Source organism: Pholcus phalangioides, unplaced genomic scaffold (genome assembly GCF_987345545.1).
Source record: "Pholcus phalangioides strain wild (caught in Gottingen) unplaced genomic scaffold, Ppha-v1.0 ptg000015l_1, whole genome shotgun sequence".
Lineage (NCBI taxonomy): Eukaryota > Metazoa > Arthropoda > Arachnida > Araneae > Pholcidae > Pholcus > Pholcus phalangioides.
Genome location: NW_028301608.1, coordinates 34,681,008 through 34,703,486, shown reverse-complemented (window position 1 = coordinate 34,703,486; position 22,479 = coordinate 34,681,008). Strand labels below are relative to the sequence as shown.

Genomic DNA, 22,479 nt, shown 5'->3' with positions numbered 1-22,479 from the left:
CAAATGAGTGAGTGAATGAGCAAGTGAGCAAATGAGTGAGTGAATGAGCAAGTGAGCAAATGAGTGAGTGAATGAGCAAGTGAGCAAATGAGTGAGTGAATGAGCAAGTGAGCAAATGAGTGAGTGAGTGACCAAGTGACAGAGTGAGTGAATGAGCAAGTGAGCAAATGAGTGAGTGAGTGACCAAGTGACAGAGTGAGTGACTGAGTGGGTGACCTAGTGAGAGAGAGAGAGAGAGAGAGAGAGTGATCTATATATATATTTAATGCGAGCTAAAACTAGATGTAATTCCGTCCGGTTTTATTTCGCATCAAGCAAGTTGGACTAATAAAGCAATTACTCTCAAGTTTTCAGTTCCCTCGCCCTATGACATGCTTGCGGCTTCATTACCCTAGCTCATTTGCTCTTTCCCTCGACTCACTTGCTTCCTAACTCGCTCATTTTCTCACTGACCTGATCATTTACTCACTCATTTGCTCACTGACTTGCTCATTTACTCACTCATTTACTCACTGACTTGCACATTTTCTCACTGACTTGCACATTTTCTCACTGACTTGCACATTTTCTCACTGACTTGCACATTTTCTCACTGACTTGCACATTTTCTCACTGACTTGCACATTTTCTCACTGACTCGCTCAATTGCTGATTCACTCACCTGATCAACTCATTCATTCACTGAATTGCTCATTTGCTCACCTAATTAACTCATTTACCCACTCATTCAATCACTCGTGCGCTTACAAGTAGCCGAACTGGTGAATTTTCCAGCCCATGATAGCGCAAAATGCTTATGCATGATCAAAATTCATTTAATTTTCAAGCCGCTTGCACGATGAGATTGCTTGTACAAAAGGATTGAACATGCATGCTATGCTTCTCAAGCTTGCAGTTACTTACGTGTGCTGCCGCCAGGGCTGTAACTAGGCAGGTGCAACAGGTGCACCCGCACAGGGCAAACTTGGAAGAGGGGCCCAGAATAGGCCTAAATGATCCAGAAGGTACCTAAATTCAAATTCGTGGACAGCGCACAGGAAAGGCCAGCTACAATCCTGGTTGCCACCTTTAGGAACTCACTCTTGTTTCAAAGACTTTACCGCGAAACAGCAGCTTTCTTCGACACATGTGTAGAGTTGTAATTTTTTATGAGGAAAAACGACAGCGCCAATGACAATGATAAAAATTTTCGCGCAAATGATAACCATTAAAAGTTTCCTTCTCACGACAAGAGGAAAAGTTGTTTCACTTTCATGTGAAGGTTACATCCGTGTTTTGAACCTAATCTCCGAGATCTTCGTCGGTCAAGCGTAACGAAAAATCGGCCGATTGACCGTCATCTTGTGAAAAGGTCATCAAAATGAATAAAAAAAAACCAGTTTTTGGAAATTCAGTTTTGAGAAAGGATGCAATACGAATCATGAATTTTTGCATAAATATTTATTTCATTTTTTTATAATTCCGAAAATAGAAATTCAAATAACCATATACTTTAAAAAGCGAGATACACTCGACGTTACCCTCGTTCCCTTTTATTATATTTTATTACGTGTTTAAAAGTACTTTTCAGATTGTCCGTGGTTTTCACTCTATTGACACAAGGGGTCCGTGGAATTAAGACGGTTGAGCACATTGTTATTGCTAGGTTATGTTTGTAATGTTTCAATGATATAACAACATAGTTACGGGATGTCATCGAAATAATCAGTGTGTACATTGTATTTATGATCTTATTGTTGAGGCTTTTCTTCCAAAACTTGCAGAATCTCACCGACTGCTGGTGGTACATTCAGGACGTTGGAGAAAGACATGGTCCTAAGTAACTACAGAGTTCCTAAGGGCGTAAGTACGATCTTGTCACTCGCAAATGGGCTAGGTACCGTTTCATCCTTTCCCGATTCATCCTCAAGTCAAAATAGTGTCGTTTCATCCTCAGTTTGATAAAAAGTGCCTTGTTCTGATCCTTTCATTTCTTTAGTCTCTTTTCTTTCGGTTCTACCGTCTTAATCCCAAACCTAATTTTATAAAAATTAACCAGACTCACATTTATAGATCACTCAAGGGACTTGAGGCGTATTTACAGATCATTTAAGTGACCCGCAGCACATTTCCAGATCACTTGAGTTACCCGCTGCACAGTTCTAGAGCACTGAAGTGCCAGCGACATGTTTTCAAACCAATGAAGTAACCCACACTGTTCTAAAGGTTGAGAAATCTTGACATAGGTGCTTCTCTTATAATGATGGCCACTCACCGATGCTCTTGACTCAAAAAATATCGAAGTCCACTCCATATCCCGTTTTCAAGATGTCAACATACCTGAGGATGAAACGGCACTATCTCAGCAGGAGAATGAAACGGGAAAGGATGTGAACCGGGACATCATCCGCAAATAGGAGCCATTACATTTGCGCCGACGTCAAATTTCCTGCGACCATAACAATCGCAACCAGGGCAATGTGTCACTGGTCGATTTGATATTTTCGCGTTATACGCTGTATCCTTATAGTATAGCTACCAAGTCTCCCGAATTTTTCGGGAATCTCCCGAATTTTAGCTTCATCGCTCGACCTCCCGAAAATTTCTTAAATCTCCCGAATTTTTACGAAAATCACAAAAATCCCTAATTGTTCCTAAAAATTCCCTACTTCATTAAAAAAAATCCCCGCTTATGAAAACAAACCCTAAGGAATTTCTTGTGGGGCATGAAGCCTCTTTTTTTTCCCCCTTTCGAAATGACGTCACACGTCGTAAATGGGGGAATTCCCTTTTTAAGGAAGTTTTACAAACCCTCTGATGGTGACAAGAAAGTTGTTTGTCTTATCGTGCAGGGAAATGGCTTAGCAGCCAATAGTCCTGGATAATAATTGAAGTTGAAGATTATAGTCACGCACATATGGTCAAAATTTCTTTTGTTGAAGTTACGTATGTGCGATATAACAAAGCACGAATACTGATAAGCAAAAACATATTTAATCAATTTTAAAGATACTTATTCCCCGTTGAATTTCCTTTCATCAAACGTTCTAGAAGAGGGCCGACTTTTCCTTTTTGTACAAGTTGTGTTACGGACACAAACATCGGTCATGGTGGAAAGACTGCCATCATCACTCGTGAAATGAAAAAAAAAACCATCAAGCAAGTGTCACAAAAAGTGTGTTCTTCAAAAATTGACGGTGTTTTCCTTCATCTTCCGATGATTTTGGGGTCATTCGCGCAGAATGTTTGTTCACAGCGTTTCTGATTGAACACAATATTTATTTTTACATCATTGAAGTTTTGGCCTCCAATTTCACTTTTTTTTTGCGTAGTAATTTTATTCCCAAGGGTTTAACTTCCATGTGTGTAAAATCCCTATTTTAATTTGACTTCAGTTTTTGAGTAGGGATTTTATTCCTTACGCTTTAACTTTTATGTTTGGAAAATCCCTATTTTATTTGGAAAAATCCCTATTGTATTTATTAGGGAGTGGTTTTAGCATAAAATACGGGTTTGCGCGAAAATCTCCCGAATTTTCATTTTCAAAAGTTGGCAGCTATGATATTATACACAGACAGCGTGTTGGACGGGTGTGCTTTTGTAATGGGTATTCTTCGTATATATATATATATAAACATATTACACGGATTTCTCAGATACTTTCGATGCTCATTTTCATTCTGCAGACGTACGTCAGCGTAAACCTCCATGTAACTAGTTTGTTGGAAGAGTACTTCCTGGACGCCGACAAGTTCATACCGGAGAGATGGTTGAAGAAGTATTCCAGCAAGTATTCGACGTCGGAGACGTTCGCATGCTTACCTTTTGGTTTCGGTCCTAGGATGTGCGTTGGTAAGAGGCTGGCCGAGATGGAGATGCACACTTTGATTGCTAAGGTAAGAACTTTCACATCTAAGTATTTATTAAAAAATTTTGAGATGGAACTATTCCATCCAATCTATCAGCCAGGAGAAATTCCTGAAACGCCTTCTTTGCTCCTAGAAAATGTTAGGATGTAAATGGGAAATTTGTGGTATCACAAAAAACGGAATCATGTCGAAATAAACACTTTTTGTTAGAGTAGGATGGCTCAGCAAAAAAGAAAGGGCAAACAAATTTTATGTAATGCAAATCGTAATAAAATCAATATGCACCGTTTGCGTCGCATTTTATGCGTTACGTGGAGTTTTTAGTGATGTACTCTAAGTAACGACAAATAGATTTTGAATGGTACGCCTTGATTCTAGGTTGAAAAAACATAATCGGCATTAAGTGGAATACATTCTCGATGCACTCCAGCTGAAAAATGTTCCACAGGTTCAAATCCGGGAAAGAACATCAGAAACAAGTTCTTTACCTACCGAGTCTGGGCGACCATCGATAGATGATGCGTTCATTTCCCCACCAAACTCCACTGGTTAGAAATTGCCGTATGGCGATACATGACCGGAGGTGATGTGCGGTAAAGTAGCTGAGCAATGTCGAGATTGGCATTAAATTATTTAAAAAAAAGAAGAGTAGAGGGAAACAGAATTTTCAATCTCTTATTTGTCTTGAAAAGTTTGTAGTTTAGCAACTTGATCGAGAAAAGTATAACTTCTTGTAGAATTTTTCAAAATTAAATTTGCTCATATAAAAAAATCATGATATTTTTCTCTCCAACCTCGAATTGTCTGAAAAATTCGAATTAAACAAGAAATTTTAACATTAAATCATTTTGAAATCTCAAGGGGGGAGTTCGTAAAAGTTTGAATTATCCCAAATTCGAATCAAACAACTTCTACAGAATTTCTTCTAAAAATTTGCAATAATTCAATGAAACGATTGGTTTTATTTTTTATTTTTCAGATAATGCAGAATTTCTGGGTAGAGAACAAGAATCCAAAAGTTGACATACGCTACCAGTTAGTATTGATGATTCAAAATCCCTTGTTGTACGAATTCCACGACAGGAAATGAAGAAACGAAATGACTCACTGAAATCCTGAGTTGGTCGAGGTCATAGTGATAGACATCGAAACGACATTTATGGGACCTGCGTTAAGTTATTGGTGACTGAAAGAGAAAATTAAAAGTGTTCAAATTGACTGCTCTATTTACCAAATGTTATATCCTTGCAATGATTTTGAACTCTTTTATTTTTGAGAACACAACATTTTGATAAACTGATGAACTGAAAAGAAGAGAAAAATTTAGATATGCATCATATCACAGAGCATTGATTTACAAAAATGTAAAATTTTAAATTATTTTGTTAAATTTAGCTCTTACAGAAATGTGAAGTGAATTTCTGTGCACTATATTTTATTTACAAATCAATGAAAATTTATGTACGTTATCACGAAAATATTTTTACTTACAAGGAAAGGGTCTAAGGTGACGTCTTGAAAAACTTGAAAAATTTCTTGATTCTGCTCATTTCAACATGTACAGAAATGTAAAAAGTTCCAGCTTAATTATTATGGGTCACTCAAAAAAAAAGAGTAAATATTAATATTTTGAACGCCAAGAGAGGCCAAGAATAAATTTAAAAAATCCTTAAATCGTAGAGTGACGTCATTCAAACAACACATGATCAGGTTCAGCCAGCATCTCTTAGAAATAGAAGGCCTCCGCACGGGTTGCCAAGTTCATCTGTGACGCCATGAGAATAGTCCCATAAGACTTATCTAGCAAATTTGCCACATTTTGAACCACAGCATCATATTTCGTTTCTTCTTATTTTGGCATAGAATCTTCCGTGTTGGCTCACGAATACCGCATATAGAAACCGCCAACTCTGTACCCTATTGTTTCTTTTCCGCACAACGATGCACGTGCAGCGGATTTTTTTTCTCTGAATATTCTGACGTGACGTTCTGACTTGAGTGACGTTAAGTAGCGTGCGGAGGCTTTCTATCTCTAGGAGGCACTGGTTCAGCACAGAGAAAGAGAGGAAAAAAAAAAGAGAGCTAGAGTGTGGGAGAGAAGGAGTGAATTTTTTTTATAGATATCCCAAGAAGCGCGTGAGAGGCAATGAGTAGCCAACTGCTGTCATTTTTAATAATGTTATACGGCATTAATAATTGCACTCCGAACGCCGCTAATTTTTTTTTTGTTTTAAAGTGTTTCTGGGTGAGATTATCATAGTTTTTTGAAGACGACAACTTGGGATCCTTTCCTTGTTAGACATCGTTATTCTTGTTCCACAATACGAAAAACGATTTCAATTAGGTAGCAGTTGGTACTACACACTACACAGCGTACCTTTAATCTCTTCCTTATTCAGTTTTGTGAATGCATTTTCACATTTTTTGAAAGAATTCCTGCAGTAGCATTAGTGCATTTTTAAATTTTTTCCAATCACTTGCTGAAAGCATTCTAGATCTTTTTAACTGATACAATGTTTAGAGTGATATTCAGCCTATGAACCATTGCCTTTGCGTTTTCAAATCCCTTGCCATTCAGAATACGATCCTAAAATTTCCGTGGGAGGGGGGGGGGGGGAGGATGTGAAGGATCTCTAGGAACGGAGACGGGATGTGACTGCAGTTGGTGACCGTAATCTCCCGAAATGAAACATTTCAATTTCCATGGACTACATTTTCAGCTGATCTTTTTCCGCATGCCTTATTCGCCAAAAAAATATTTAAAAACAAATTAAAATTTCGGAAAAAGATACCTTGTGTGCTATTATAATCTGTTTCGGTTAATTCCAATGCTATTTGAAGGCTAAGAACTCAAAATTTATTTTTAAGAAATTCATTGCCACTCATCCTCTAAGTCATATATGATAAGCCCAATGACCCGCGGACCAAATGTTGCTCTCTGAGTTATCTGATGTGGCCTGCCACCTGAAACCCAATACTGTAAAAATGAGAAAAGCACAAATTCACAGATCACTGAAGTGATCCGCGACACAGTTCCAGAACACTGAAGCGGTTTGGGGCACATTTAGAGATTCCTTATGTGGAATATGGCACAGTTTTGAAGCACTTGAGCGTCCCGCAGTGCAGTTCTACATCACTCAAGTTACCCGCGGGACATTTCAGATTATTTAAGTGATCCGCGGCACACTTACAGATCATTTGAGTGACGCGCGGCACAGTTCCAGAGCGTTTAAGCGGCCCGCTACACGTTTCTAGAACATTTGAACGGCCCAGATACATTTCCAGGTCACTTGAAGACCAGCGGGATATTATATTATTATTACCAGCGAGATTACTAAAGAGGTTCTATAGAGGACAATAGGAAGAATGTCAGTTGAGGTGCCCATAAACTAGGGAAAGATGTTTGTCGTTTTTGGTACACCCAATAAGATGTCATTAAGAATATCTCATATTTTTATAAAGGGTGGCATTATTCAAACCCCCCTCCCCCCTCCTTGTCATCAAAAGTCAGCAAACCCGAACCAACCCCCCCCTCTTCGATGCTGACGCAATACTTTATGACCCCTAAGAAATCTAGTTTCTTTCAAAATTTTGCTGTGGAGTTGCAGTCTTGTTTTGTCTTTCGAATAATGTGAGTCCATCTCACAAACGCCTGCGTTTTTAAAGATACATCCATAAATTTTCAATGAATGAAAAATTAAATAATATTGAGAGTCAGGAATATATCAAGATACTCTTAAATGCGCGGCTTTCAACGCATTTCCCGTGTGCCACATTTGGCCCTCAGAGCTATTTGTGGTGGTCCGCCGACAAAATGGTTGAAAACATTGAAAGCCGATTTTTTAATTCTAGAATTAATGAAAGAAATAATTTCAGAATTACTGACATAAATTAAAAAAGTGATTTCAGATTAAACTTAGTCATAATCAATTTAATAAATCAGTAATTGATCAGAAACTTTTCCACAATGAGTGAGATTTTTCAACTGATCTAAGTTGTATTCTGATCCCTGATTTCAAATCTGAAATCCATTTTCCTCTGCAAGCTGTAGTTTCTATACAATTTGATATTATACAGAGTGTGAAATCAAGTCCTTAGACCACTTTTTTTTGGAAACGTTGGTTATAGAAGCATGCTTTCAACTATAAAAGTATCCAAATAACATGTCCATCTCGGACCTCACACACCCTGTATACTGATGCATGGCCAGAGGTCGCGGACTATCGACAAACGGCTCATATTAGCTTAGTTCTTACAGATTAGTTGTGCATAATTGGAGATCACTAGTATACACCTGAAAATGGTTAACATCCTACTTGGCCAACAGAAAGGATTCACAAAATTTCCATGCTTTCTTTGCGTGTGGGGCAGCCAAGCTCGAGACAAACACTGGACCCAGAAGGGCCTGTCCATAAAGCTCTGGAAGCAGGCATGACAAACAGCCGCTGCGGTGGTCGAGTGGTTATAGTGACGGACTCGCGATGCGAGGATCCGGGTTCGAACCCCACAGTGGTGGTCGGCTGAAGTTGGTTTTCTGTGGTTCCCAACTTCAAGGCGCGAGCCGATCTCCCCGTTAAAAAGTCTCGCCACAGAGAGCAACAGGCCTACCACATTACAAATTTTCAATCATTACACTTCACTCACAATTTGAAGTATAGATGTGCGGCACTGAAATATCATACACAACACTAGCTACACACTCAGACTGTTAGGTGCACTCACTTTGTTCCAGACTCTGCCACGAAGCTGGGCTGGAAGAGATCTCGGCAACGGGATAAGTCCGGTGGCAGAGACCCTGGCGTTCATTCATTCAGGCATGACAAACATTGTGAGTGATCCAATTGTCAGCTGAGAGATGGTTGTTTTTCCTCCACGTCACTTCAAGCTTGGATTGATGAAGTGGTTTGTCAAGGCATTGAATGTTGATGGCGAATGTTCCGAATATATAGTTTCTTCTTTTTCTGCTCTCTTTCGAGAAGATCAAAGCAAGTGTGTTCGATGGACCTCAAATGCGTGCTTTATGCGTGATCCTTAATTTGTAACGAAGATGAATGAAAAGAAGTCAGCGTGGCTGTCTTTTAATTATTATTGCTCCAATACCCTCGGGGTCCCATTGGCTCCTTCTATTAAGATGTCACTGTAAATTAGTAAGTGATATAGCAATAATAAGTAATAATTCAATATAATTCATAAGTAATAATACCTCAGAATGAGTTGGTGGCCCGAGGGCTTCCTGGGCAATTTCAATCAGGCTCGCGTTGGCTAAAAAGGTTGAAGACCCCTGCCTTAAATGTACAGTTTATAAACGATAAATGCTAATGTCTTTTGTAATTTCGTCAGAAAGTCAATTGTAAGTAATTGCCGAAAGTCAGAATTTTATGCAAATACAAATTTAGAAGCCACAACCGGGAAATTGCACGAAATGGCTGAAAAAAAGGAAAATGAAAAGGATAAGAAAAAAAGAAGGGAAAAACCAGTCAGTTGCTCATCAAAAAAATTGTGGGGGCGCCAAAATCGTTTGCATTTATATTACGATACTGGCAAGTTCCCGATTTTTCCATGGGGCATTTGCCGTGGACCTCATAATTTTAGGGACCTAAAATTTAAACGCGTATTTAAAAATTTAAAATATCGAACCTTCTCATGAAACACTTTGTATAGACAACACCAACGTATGAGTGAGGTTAAAGTTAGAGCGCCGTGACGAAGTTTTCTTCTGAAAAGAGATCCGAGTCGTAAAAAGTTTCGGAACCATTGATCTATAATACACTAAAACCTAGTTTTTTGTCCTCCTAAAGCCAGGTTTTTCTAGGAGTAGGTTTCTACAGCGCCCGCAGCGTGAAAACGCCAATTGGCCAAAAAAAAACTCATTTTCAAGTTTTTAACCAATCAGCGTTTTCACGCTGCACACGGCGCAAAAGTTTTACTCCTAGGAAAACCCGGATTAAAGACCTAGGTAGGTACAAACATTGAGAAAAGAGAAATATAAGAAACAAACTTTATTTCTCCTCTAAGGGTACAAAGAACTTGAAACTAGTCGGAAAGAAACCAACACGACACCAGTGCTGCGAAAGTGAAACTTTCGAGTGATATCGTACTGCTATCTAGTGGATAAAAATGAAACTTTCGAGTGATATCGTACTGCTATCTAGTGGATAAAAATGAAACTTTCGAGTGATCGGATAGTGCTGCTATCTATCGGGAATAAAAGGATATGGTAGAAAGGAAACTGACACGACAGCAACGCTGCTATATCGGTGACGTTTTATAAAATTCGCTCTTTTGTCCCCTTTTTCAGGTTTCCGGGAATATTTTTTTTTTTGCCTGGGGGAAATTTTTTGTGTGCAATTTTTTACGTATTTTTACTTTGGTAAAATTTGCTCACTCTAGAATAACATTAAAAAGGCTATCCAATAAACACTTCTGGAAGAACAAAATTGCAACACCCATTTTTATGATCTATCCTAGAAATATTGCCACCCTTAAGCTACGACTATCTGAAAATAATTTTCTTTCTTCACCTCCATTACTTTGATGCAGTGGTTCCCAAAGAGATGGTCACGACCCTATTAGGGGGAGGGGTGTAAGGTTGGTGATTTAAGGTGACGTCAGGGAATTTCTTAAATAAAAACGTCTTGATGAGTACAGGGTTACATCAAATCAATTCGATAACTCCTCTTTGTAGCGGGAGGGTGGTCCCATAGTAGGCACACCTGTTTACATTTTTTCCTATGGGTTTTGAAAGAATGTATCCCCTTCAAAAATTAATTGAGCTATTTAGCACATATAACGCATTAAAATCCAGCATAAATTTTACTAAAAATAACTTGAAGAAAAATTTTATTCAATCAAGTATCACAGATGTGGTTTTCTGCAATTTTATATATATATATCAGAAAAAAAAACATGAAAATTAATAAATTTTGATATAGTTATTCTGAATCCAAAGGAAAAATGCATTCATTGAAAATCCAAGAATTGCTCTCCAATGTGTCTACTCTGCAGGTCGATCTTGCGTACGCCAATGCTCCTGAACCAGGGTGCAAGGTTTTGAGTGCCGCTGGAATATCTAGTGACAAAATAAGTCAAATAAATAAAGCTTTGATTGACATTCTTCCACAGCCCAACAATTAGCACAACAAGAAATATCTATACCAGGCCATTACATATTATGTCCTGGAATGCTAATGGTCTCAAAGACAACTTAAGGGAATTAAAAGAAGAATTATTCAATTATCAAGTGGATATCTTACTTCTATCAGAAACATGGTTATTGCCCTCACAAAAAATCAAAATTAATGGTTACACTGGCGTCAGAAAAGACCGATTACATGGTGGGGGGGGGGGGGGAGAGTAGCTGTATATGTGAAGTCTGATATTCCATTTCAAGAATTACAACTCCCCCCTTCCACTCAAATGGAAGCTACTGCTGTCACTGTTTACATAGATAGAACACCCATTTCTTTCTGTGCAATGTATAAGCCCCCCAATAATTGCATAGATATTTCCTTACTAAAACACTTATTCAGAACAGGGCTTCCAATTTTTGTAGGGGGTGATTGGAATAGTAAAAACGATCTATTCTTTAGTAAAAAATCCAACAGATGTGGTCGAGTGTTGAGAAAATTCTGCCTTGATAATTTCCTAAATATACATTCATCCACTACACCAACACATGTACCACCTCAAAATAGATATCAACCTGATGTAATTGATTTTGGCATCTCGAAAAATATTCTCTTTGACGTTCAAACTTACACAAAATCAATTCTTAGCTCACCGCACAATACAGTATTTTTTATTATGGATTTTCTTCGCTCTTGAACCAGGAGAACAATTAAACGTATTAATTGGGACATGTATAGACAAATTTTGGAAACAAATCAAACAGCAGGGCTTACCCTGAGCAACGCTCAGGATATAGATGAGGCGGTATCACATTTAACACAAATAATACAAGCTGCATTAAATGATTCATCTACAGAAGTGCTACAGCCTGAAAATAAATATGGACTTTCTAGAGAAATCATGCAAAAGATTAGACACAAAAACAAAATACGTAGTAATTGGCAGCGCTTTCGTAGACGTTCAGACAAAATTACGCTAAATCGTCTCAATCGTGAGATTAAAGAAGTGCAAAATTTTGTAAATGGTAGGTTTACCGAATTTGTAGAGAATGCTACCTCAGAAAATGGAAACATATGAAAAGCATGGAATCTTTGCAAACATGGTGGTACTCCTATAATCAATAAAATGCAAGGCCCCAATGGTCTGGTTTTTTTAGCAGAGGAAATAGCTGAAACCTTTGCTACCGCCTATGAAAAGCAATTTACACCCAATCACGTACAACCGTTAACGACTCAAGTTCAGCTCCGTCGTAGAGTTGCTCGTTATATACATTTTCACATTAATACTAATATTTCCAGCTTTGAACCCACAGACTTGGATGAAGTCACTGACATTATAAACAAATATAACAACAGAAAAGCTAGTGGCTATGATGGTATAAGTAACAAAGCTCTCAAAAATCTGCCTTGTCATATTATTTTGACATTCACGAACATTTTTAACGCAGCATTAAAATTTAACCACTTTCCAAAGATATGGAAACATTCACTCATTAGAACAATATCCAAATCAGGAACTGACCCGTTACTTCCTGAATCGTTCAGGCCACTTAGCCTTTTATCTAATTGTTCAAAAGTCTTCGAGAGGATTTTAGCTCCTAGATTTCAAAAATATCTGGATGAAAATAGCATAATTCGAAAAGAACAACATGGCTTTAGACAGGAACATTCCTGTGTCACTCAATTGATTAGGGTGACTGAATATATAATCGATGCATTCAACCATTCTGATTATGTGGTGGCCACCTTTTTGGATATTAAAAAGGCCTTCGATAAATGTGACCACCCGTTATGATTGATCGCCAAAATGATTGATCTCAATTTTCCCCCACACTTTCTACTTTTCTTCTACAGTTATTTGATCGGCAGAACATTCCAGGTAAAAATAGGGAACTCTAATTCATCTGTTAAGAACATCAAAGCATCAGTACCACAGGGTAGTGTTTTGGATCCACAGTTGCTTTTAATATACATCAATGATTTTCCAGCTCCTCAAGTGGGTATACTTGCCTTGTTTGCCGATGTTGCGGCTATACTATGTGATAACCGAGACGCCTCCAATGACCTGGAAAATCTCAGGAAATCACAGAAGAAATTATGGACTGGTGCAAGAGGTCGGACATTGTAACTGAACAAAATAAAATTCTAAGGAGATTTTTGAATGCACCTTGGTTCATCAGAAATCTTAATATTCGCCAAGATCTGGGCATTCCTCATATATTCAAATACACTGCTGGCCACCCAAATTGCAACACCAAGAAAGACAAGAGATATCGCAACAATATTTATTTTGTAGATAACATGTTGACCAAGCATCAAATGATTAAATTTATAGACTTCTGTGAAGTGCGGTTCCTGCCAAAATCAGTAGCCAGAGTAGCCGCCATTGTTGGAGATCACCGCTGCCACAAGCCTCGGCATTCATTCAAAGAGACTTTGGATGTGTTCTTGGGGTACAGCAGACCAAGCAGCTTCCACGCGTTGCCAAAGTTGATCTGGTGTGGCAGCTGGGGATGTAATCTGGGTCAATCGTTGAGCAACCATGGACCACATGTTTTCTATCGGCGAAAGATCCGGAGAGCGAGCTGGCCAGGGAAGCAATTCAATCTGGCGATTGACGAAGAACCTTTGGGCAATGCGTGCCAAGTGTGGTCGCGCGCATTATCCTGTTGAAATATGGCTGTGGGCAAACCCTGAAGGTAAGGAAGGACAACTGGCTCCAACACCTTCGGAGATGTAGCGCTGGCTTTTTAAAGTACCGGCAATGCGTACTAGAGGAGTGCGAGAGTGATATCCAATACCGCCCCATACCATAATACCCGGTGCAGGACCAGTGTGGCGGTGCATAACGCAGCTGTTCAGCATCCTCTCTCCACGGTGTCTCCAGACTCGAATCCGACCATCGTGGTGTTGCAGACAGAAGCGTGACTCGTCAGTAAAGACAATTTCATTCCATTGTGCCGTCCACATCCTTCTTTCATCGCACCATTGGCGGCGGAGACGTCTGTGGTTCTGCGTCAAGGGTAGACGAAGCAATGGACGTTTTGCGGACAGACCACTCTGCTGTAAACGGCGTCGAATTGTACGCTCAGACACTGGATGATGCGGTACAGACTGAATGTGCTGTGCTATGGTTCGTGATATGGCTGAGTGATCCGTCACTGCCATACGCACAATACGCCTGTCATCACGTGAAGTGGTGCACTGAGGTGGATGCGATCGAACACGTAGGTCCGTCGTACCCTCCTGCATCCAACGATCACATATCCGCATTACAGTTGTTTGGTTTCGTCCAACACGACTACCGATTTCCCTGAAAGATAATCCACAATCTCGGTAGGCCACTATCCTTCCTCTGTCGAACTCGGATACTTGATCAAAAGATGATCGCTGTTTTCTACGAGGCATAATTGATCGTTTTTTTGAAAAAACCACAAGAAAAACACAATTGCCGTACTTCAAATCGTCAAAATCTCCAAGCCTTAAATAGCGCTTTGAAGTGGCGCCACAGGCGCGCGTGATGTGCGTCTGCGCTGAAATTCTAATCATTTGCATATCTCACCTCCGCTAATGCATGTTGTAAATTTCATATTATTTGGATGCTTCCTTCAGGGTGTTGCATTTACGGTGGCCAGCAGTGTATATCAAAGAAATTAATAAAAATCAATTTAAGAGAATGAAAAATTCCAGCCATCAACATATCAAAGACTTGGTTGATAATAGTTCAGCACCTACACCAAAAACATCGGCTCGAACAGTGAATAGGAGACCCAGCAGATTTTCCACCTCCTTTGGGAGGAGATTGGATAATACAGGAATAACTTGGAAGCCTCCTAGGCTATAATTAGGACTGTAAATATTATATATATACGCTTATTCTGTACTAATGTGGCACCTATTTTAATCGCATTTATCTATTTGGCACCTATTTATTCACTTTTTTCCGCATCTAATTATTGTATTTAACTAACACCTTGTACATATGGAAATTACTATAAGGCACATATATTGGAACTTAGAAAAAAAATAATAAAAAGCCACCCGGACGAATGGCATTTAATTTGACGAGTGTATAAATTAAAGCTTTGGATTATAACCACCATTCTTTTATTCTGATTGAGTTCACTTTGACGCATGCATGTACCACTAAGATAAATATGTGGGTTGGACCTCTCTCCATCCGGCAGTGACGTGTCATCGAAGAGTTGTGGTGGCATTTTCTTAGTGATTTATCTGCATTTAGGCTAAATTCTGTATAGCTATGAACGTGACCTGGATTTGACTATGCTTTCTTTCCCACACAAAACACATACATGCACACACTAATTATCTAACAAAACTGACAGTCTTTTTTTTTCCCCCCTTCTTCATAGGCCTTACTGGGCCCGTTCGTAACCCCACAATCAGCCAAGAGCTGGGCATGGGGGTTGGAGGGTAACAGTTTGATTCTGTCTGTTATTTATATAAGTGACGAGTGATAGTACTAACTAAGCAAAAAATCATTTCGGTCGTGCATGAAGTGATTCGGTGTCTTGAATTTGGTAACTGGAACAACGATACGCATTGACATATTGAATCCAGGAGAGGCTTCGACTATCATCGAGTCTGTTCGAGTTGCGCTCATCAGTGGACCTGTTTTGCATTTGAGTGTCGCGGATCAGACTGTGTTTTTCCGCTATCTACGGTTGTTTCTTTTGGGCGAAAGATCTATGTTGTGAAGTGAAACCCGGTCCAGACCAGAGACATGGCTCACCAGGGGTAAGTCTTTGCTTTTTGAGTGCTCACCTAAAATGCCCCTTCATTGCCCCTATGCTGATCCCTATGCAATAGCTGAAATTTTGGCTTTTCGCCGGTAGGCAGAGAGTTTCGAGGAAAGTCATAATCATGAGATAATTTTTTTTATTTGTTTTTGATTTTTATCAGTGACACTTTGGTGTCATTATAAATCTCTCATTAAAAGATTCCGCCCTTGTAATCATGTCACCCTAGGCGGTCGCCTCATGCGGGGCGTGCCCGATTTAAGAATACCATTGGTTCTTTCTTTTAATTTTTCGGTTCTGCTCAGTTTCCAAATATTATTGTGGTAACAATTTTTTGTTAGTATAAATAGCGCCATCTGTTTTCGAAATTGGGAAAAGTAATATTTCTAAGGGTGCAAGCTTCCTCCTTTTTCAATTTCCGAAGCTAGTAACCCTACATAGGTGGTGCTTCTACCTAGCGGGGATGAAGACAAAGTGGATTGTAGACTAGAGAATCTAGCTAAAGCCCATCGTTCTTCACGTTAGATGGCAGCATAAGTTTCACATTAAAAGACCGTATAAAATTTGGCCACTTCTGAAATATAATCCCATAAAGCACTGCACCGCATAAATCTATATAAACTGAAGAGCCAAAAAAACTGGTAAAGGCATGCGTATGTAAATAAAGAGATATGGAACCAATCAGAGTACGGCGCTGCGATCGGCAACGCCTATATAACACAACAAGTGTCTAGCATAATTGTTAGATCGGTTACTGCTGCTACAATGGCAGGTTATCGAGATTTAAGTGAGTTTGAACGTGGTGTTATAGTCGGCGCACGAGAGATGGGACATAGCATCTCCGAGGTAGCGATGAAATTTGGATTTTCACGTACGACCATTTCACGAGTGTACCGTGAATATCGGGAATCCGGTAAAAAATTAAATCTACGACATCACTGCGGCCGGAAAAAGATCATGCAAGAACGGGACCAACGACGACTGACGAGAATCATTAAACGTGACAGACGTGCAACCCTTCCGCAAATTGCTACAGATTTCAATGCTGGACCATCAACAAGTGTCAGCGTGGGAACCATTCAACGAAATGGCATTGATATGGGCTTTCGGAGCCGAAGGCCCACTCGTGTACCCTTGATGGCTGCACGACACGCAAGCTTTACGGCTCGCCTGGGCCCGACAACACCGACATTAGACTGTTGAGGACTGGAAACACGTTGCCTGGTCTGACGAGTCTCGGTTCCGATTGCTTCGAGCTGATGGACGTGTACGGGTATAAAGACAACCTCATGAATCCATGGACCCTACATGTCAACAGGGGACTGTTCAAGCTGGTGGAGGCTCTGTGATGGTATGGGGCGTGTGCAGTTGGCGTGATATGGGAGCACTGATACGTCTAGATACGACTCTGACAGGTGACAGGTACGTAAGCATCCTGTCTGATCACCTGCACCAATTCATGTCCATTGTGCATTCCGACGGACTTGGACAATTTCAGTAGGACAATGCGACACCCCACATGTCCAGAATTGCTACAAAGTGGCTCCAGGAACACTCTTCTGACTTTAGACACTTCCGCTGGCCACCTAAATCCCCAGACATGAACATTATTGAACGTATCTGGGATGCCTTGCAACGTGCTGTTCAGAAGAGATCTCCACCCCCTCTTACTGCTACGGATTTATGGACAGCCCTGCAGGATTCATGGTGTCAATTACCTCCAGCACTACTTCAGACATTAGTCGAGTCCATGCCACGTCGTGTTGCGGCACTTCTGCGGGCTCGCGGGGGCCCTAAACGATATTAGGCAGGTGAACCAGTTTTTTTGGCTCTTCAGTGTATGTGGACATTTTCGTTACTATATTACAAATAATATTTTTGGAAATGGTACGAGTTATTATATATATGTAGTTATATTTTTATCTTTTTTGTGGGAAATGTTTTAGCGTTTGTGGGAAATTTTGAGTTTTTATCAAATAAAAAAGACATTATTATTATTATTATTATTTTTTTTTTAAATTTTGTGCAACGCTTTTCTAAAGCCAAATACTAGACTAGATATTTTTACTTATAGATGAAAGCACATTGATTCTGAATTTGTAAGGGAAAAACTCAAAAAGGAAATTTTTGAGGGAAATTTTGGCTCTATGAGATGTGTACTGTATCTGATCAAGTTCGATCAGGCCCAGATAAAAACCTAGGGCCTCAATATTTTCAAATTCGGCGGAAGTTATCCTTCTAATAACTGTATATAATTTTTGTATCCATTCTGAGTAATCCGTGTGTCATTGGGAAATTGAATTTTCAACATGCGTGAAGCGAAGCAAAGGACTTCATAGAAACTGAAGAAATATTCGTTTCTGAATATGGTGAGAAAGTTTTCTGTGTAACAAATCTTGTTTTGCAAACTGTGAGATACTAAAGTTGCTGCAGAAAGGAAATCCACTGTGTGGATTTTAGCACATTAACACAGAAAAACCTGAACGAGGTCTTCAATGACTGGAGGAAGAGAAAAAATTAGGTTTTTTTTCTGTTTTGTGTGCGTGTGTGTTTGGTACATTACCTGTAAAAAAAATATCGAAAGCTATGTTATTGATTCTCTGATACTCGTAGTGGTTAGTAAAACGAAGAATTTTTGTTCATACATTAAAAGTAATGACTCAAAATATTTTAGACTCCATTATACATACATATATAACACTTCTCATTATCATACTTTTCTAAAACTAATGTTATCTGAGATAGGAATGAAAACCTTTTAGGACATATTTTCGTTTTATAGGGCATATTAACAGTATTTAAGGGCAATTTTTATAGAGCATTTTTTAGAAATTTTTAGGGCATAAAAATCCTTTTTTTTATTTAGCGCTAAATAACATCTATGCTTTCAAGTTTTTTTTCCCGCTGAGTTTCAGCATTTATCTGATAGGCTGATTTTCGTAGAAGGAAGATGTGTATAGAAACGTGTGGAACGTTGCCTTGATTAAAGGAAACAAAAAATCGATAAAATATTGTTATTGCCTTTGTGTCTCTCTGGAAAAGAAAAAACTAATTTTTTTTTTAGTTCATGTGATTCAGAAAATCGCATTTGAATAATCTATAGTTTATTGTTTTAAATCTTAGATACAGATCTTGGATTTTCAAGGTTGACGAAAACACTGTTGTGAGGGGTATAAATATTCTCAATACAGTTTACTATACAGGCTGTTCCAAATTATTTGCACAGAAGATACCTCAGCAATCTTTGACTATAGAAACATACTTTGAATTAAAAAAGATTTTCGTTGTTGTTAAAAGTTGTTACTTAAAATGTCTTAAATTTCCCAAGGGGTCGTACACATAAAATAAATAAATAAATAAATAAACTTTTTGCACAGTCCCTGTGTGCTATAACTTCGTTATTAAAATGTAGATCCCGCTCTGAAAAGTCATTTGCAAAAAAAGTTAATGTTTTTAAGCGCAATATTTACCGAGGTATCAAGTATATAGAAATCAAATCACTATGTTTTTGGCAACTTATCACGGTGTTAGCAAGCTCTTATTGGCTCAAAAGTTTCCATTTTTGGGGACTACACGAATAGAATGAACTCAACCATTTCCCTTTTTTTGCTCACAATAAATGGAAATTAGTTTTTTTTGACAATTACGGAATTTTTACAACTTCAAAATTTAATTTACGTTCCGCAATTTGTGAACCACAACTCTCAATTAATGGCATCAAATGCTAAATCAAAGTCTACTATATTGAATTTAAAATGTATATTGCATTTTAAAATATGCGATTTTTTATAAAGGACTTCTCAGAGCCGCATTTACATTTCCCTTATTGGAAGTTTTATCACATGGGCTTTTCATAAAAAGTTAATTTTTCTATTTTTTTAATGTATACTTTCGGGACAGTCTGCTCCTTAGGAAATTTAAGACATTTTGAGTAACCACAAGTCATTTTAAAACTATTTGCATTTGAAAGTATGTTTCTAAAATCAATAGTTACGGAGATATTTGTTGTGCAAACAATTCGTGACAGTCTGTATTCTCTTATCATGAAATGAATATAGGATGGGACGTAATCGTCGACGCCATCGACGTAATACGTGATTTTATATGTAAAGATAAAATTTTTTTATCACTCTTTCTTTAGAGCAACGTTTCTCAACCTACGGTCCACGGACTAGAGGTGGTCCGTGACGATGTTATGGGTGGTCAGCAGGCGGATTCACTAATTTAATTCTCACTGAATGAAAAATTATTCGACCGTTGTAACTGATATTAATGATATTCATATGGACTTGAAATAAAAATTACACCTTCACACTAAGGTTCACGATACATCCTCGAGGAAAATGCGGGAAATTGCGATCGTAATCACGGGATATGACCATATTTACATTACCATATTGCATTGGGATCTTGGGCCGGGATTACACTATAAAAGTTTTACAAAATTTCATTTAAAAATTTGAAAAATTCAACCAATAAGCACATTGGTTACATTCGATTGAAAGTAACCGATGTGCTTATCGGTTGAATTTTTTAAGCTTTATAAATGAACTTGTCTAAAACTTTTATAGTGTAATCCCGGCCTTTAATAGGGTAAAATACGGAACTCTTTCGGTAAAATTTATTGCTTAAAAATTTTGTATAGGCAAAGTCTGACATACAAGTCTATATAATTGGGATATTTTCAGGGAAAGAGAGAGACAAGCATTATTTTTTTCGCCCGCATTTACTGTAAAAACTATGGTTTTTATTTTTCTTAAAATTTACTGCACGGGGCAATCCACCTCCTCATATCTTGCCCTGCCGTATCCAAATAACGTGTAGAATTGAGATGCATCGTTCATGTTGCAAGGGGTTGTAGAGTTATTGAAAGACAAAAACTAATTTTTTATACCGACGCTCTGTGCTCAAAAACTCGGTTATAAAGTTTTTTCCCTGTCTCTTCTCATGAAAACTAAAGAAATTCAATTTTTGTAAATGTGCAATATTCGCTGAGATATTTAAATTAAAAAAAAGGAGAAAAACGAGGGGGGGGGGTTCCGTTTATACTATTTTCCCCCAATGTTTCTCCATTTTTTTTGAACTAAAATATTTCAATGAACATTGCACTTGGAAATGTAGAATGTCTTTTGTTGACCTCAAGGGAGATAGGGCAACAACTTTCTAATTATGTTTTTCAGCACAAGATGTCCAAATAAAAATCCTTTTTTTATTTTAATAACTGTACAGCCCCTGGCAACATGAATGACGTATTTGAATTCTGCACGCCATTTGGATGCTTTTTCTAACTAGAAGTATCTAGGATCAACAGTTCACCTGTAAATTGCGGTGCCAGCAGTCAGCTATGCACTCTGTATACTGTATTATGAGGTTTTCCGAACCTTCTTTCACTCGCAGGAAAATTATGATTCTCTTTCTCTTTGAGCTTGAAACTAGCCAAGACGTTCTTAGAAAAAAAAGAGAAGAGAATTAAACCAGCGATTTCATTGGCATATTGCAAACTTAAGAGCAATTGGTGAAATTCGAATTATCCTAAAATTCCACATAAACAATTTAAAACGAACCAAGTTTTCTTGTATTTGGTAGCTGAAGCTAAGACTGAAAGTTCTCAGACAAAGGAAAAGAAAGTATTCTTATTATACATTAATTGTACGTACAACAAACTTTTGTCGCTACCAGTATTTCTATCTTTACCGGTAACATCTAAACAAGGTCGATCGTGGAAACAATTCGTGCCCACGTTCTCACCCAAAGCGACAAAAGTCTTTTTTCCCTCCCAGCGAATTAGGAAAAATAAATTACGCACGCGAGTAAGAGATTGTCCTTGATTTCACACAGACATAAAAATAAGATGGATGTTTTATTTTTAGAGTCTATCCCTTCATATCTCTTTTCCTTTTGCAGCTAACGGACGTGGAAGAGGAAAAAACACAAAGCTGGTGTCAAAGGTAAAATATTATAAAATAGCTCTTACCTCGGAGATACTGCGTGAACACAGAAAATTGTATTACTCTGTGCGTCGTGAGAGATTTCAGAAGTATTTTTGATTTCTTTTAATTAATAGAATCAAGCGCTGTTTCTTTTTTTTTCTTCCTTCTCTTTTGCAGATACACGGCTGATCTGCATTTCTTATCTTAAGCTAAAGCATTTTGAAGTTTTCCATATCCAACTGTTTTGTTTTCTTGGGTTTGATTACCGTTTACCGTCACACCAGTTGTCTACTGTGACACCAAGGTGAATTCCGAAAAAAAAAAAACAACCCTGTGATAATTTTCAGCCAATAGGCATCACCAAACAGAGCATACATAGTGTCCCACAATGGACTGACGGCTTTCAAAGCTCAGCTCTGAGCTAGGAGGCTGTCCATGCGCAGTCCCGTTCAGCCTTCATACATATGTTCTAAGGAAGGGCTGTCCTCTGTAGTTCAATGGTAAGAACACTCGCCCGGACAGTGAGAGATTGGTGGTTCGATTCCCCACAGAGGAATGTGAATTTTCTTTCCGAACTACGTTTCGATCTCCACTTGGTTATCCAGGCTTTCGTACTTCGTATGAACAGCGGAGAGTGACATCGTTTCTCTCTATATTGATGGGTGTTTAGTTATTTTCATTCTAGAGGAACGGGAACTTAGCTCAATAATAAAAGTCATCATTAAATTTTTTCACGTGGTATAATATCCCATTTTTTTCCCTACAGCGATTTCTACAATTCCCAGTGTTCGCCGATTACGTTTGAATGAATATT

At 38.5% G+C, this 22,479-nt stretch overlaps 1 protein-coding gene across 1 annotated transcript in view; it reads left to right on the top strand.

Annotated features, from left to right (window-relative positions):
• Positions 1 to 5,187, top strand: part of LOC149075894 (uncharacterized) — a 37,626-nt gene extending 32,439 nt beyond the window's left edge. Inside the window, exons 17-19 of the mRNA XM_089242158.1 lie at positions 1,764 to 1,842; positions 3,666 to 3,875; positions 4,828 to 5,187. Of these exons, the coding sequence (XP_089098284.1) occupies positions 1,764 to 1,842; positions 3,666 to 3,875; positions 4,828 to 4,938 (400 nt within the window). The 3' untranslated portion in view covers positions 4,939 to 5,187. The remainder of the gene's footprint in view (positions 1 to 1,763; positions 1,843 to 3,665; positions 3,876 to 4,827) is intronic.
• Positions 5,188 to 22,479: the final 17,292 nt, after the last annotated feature.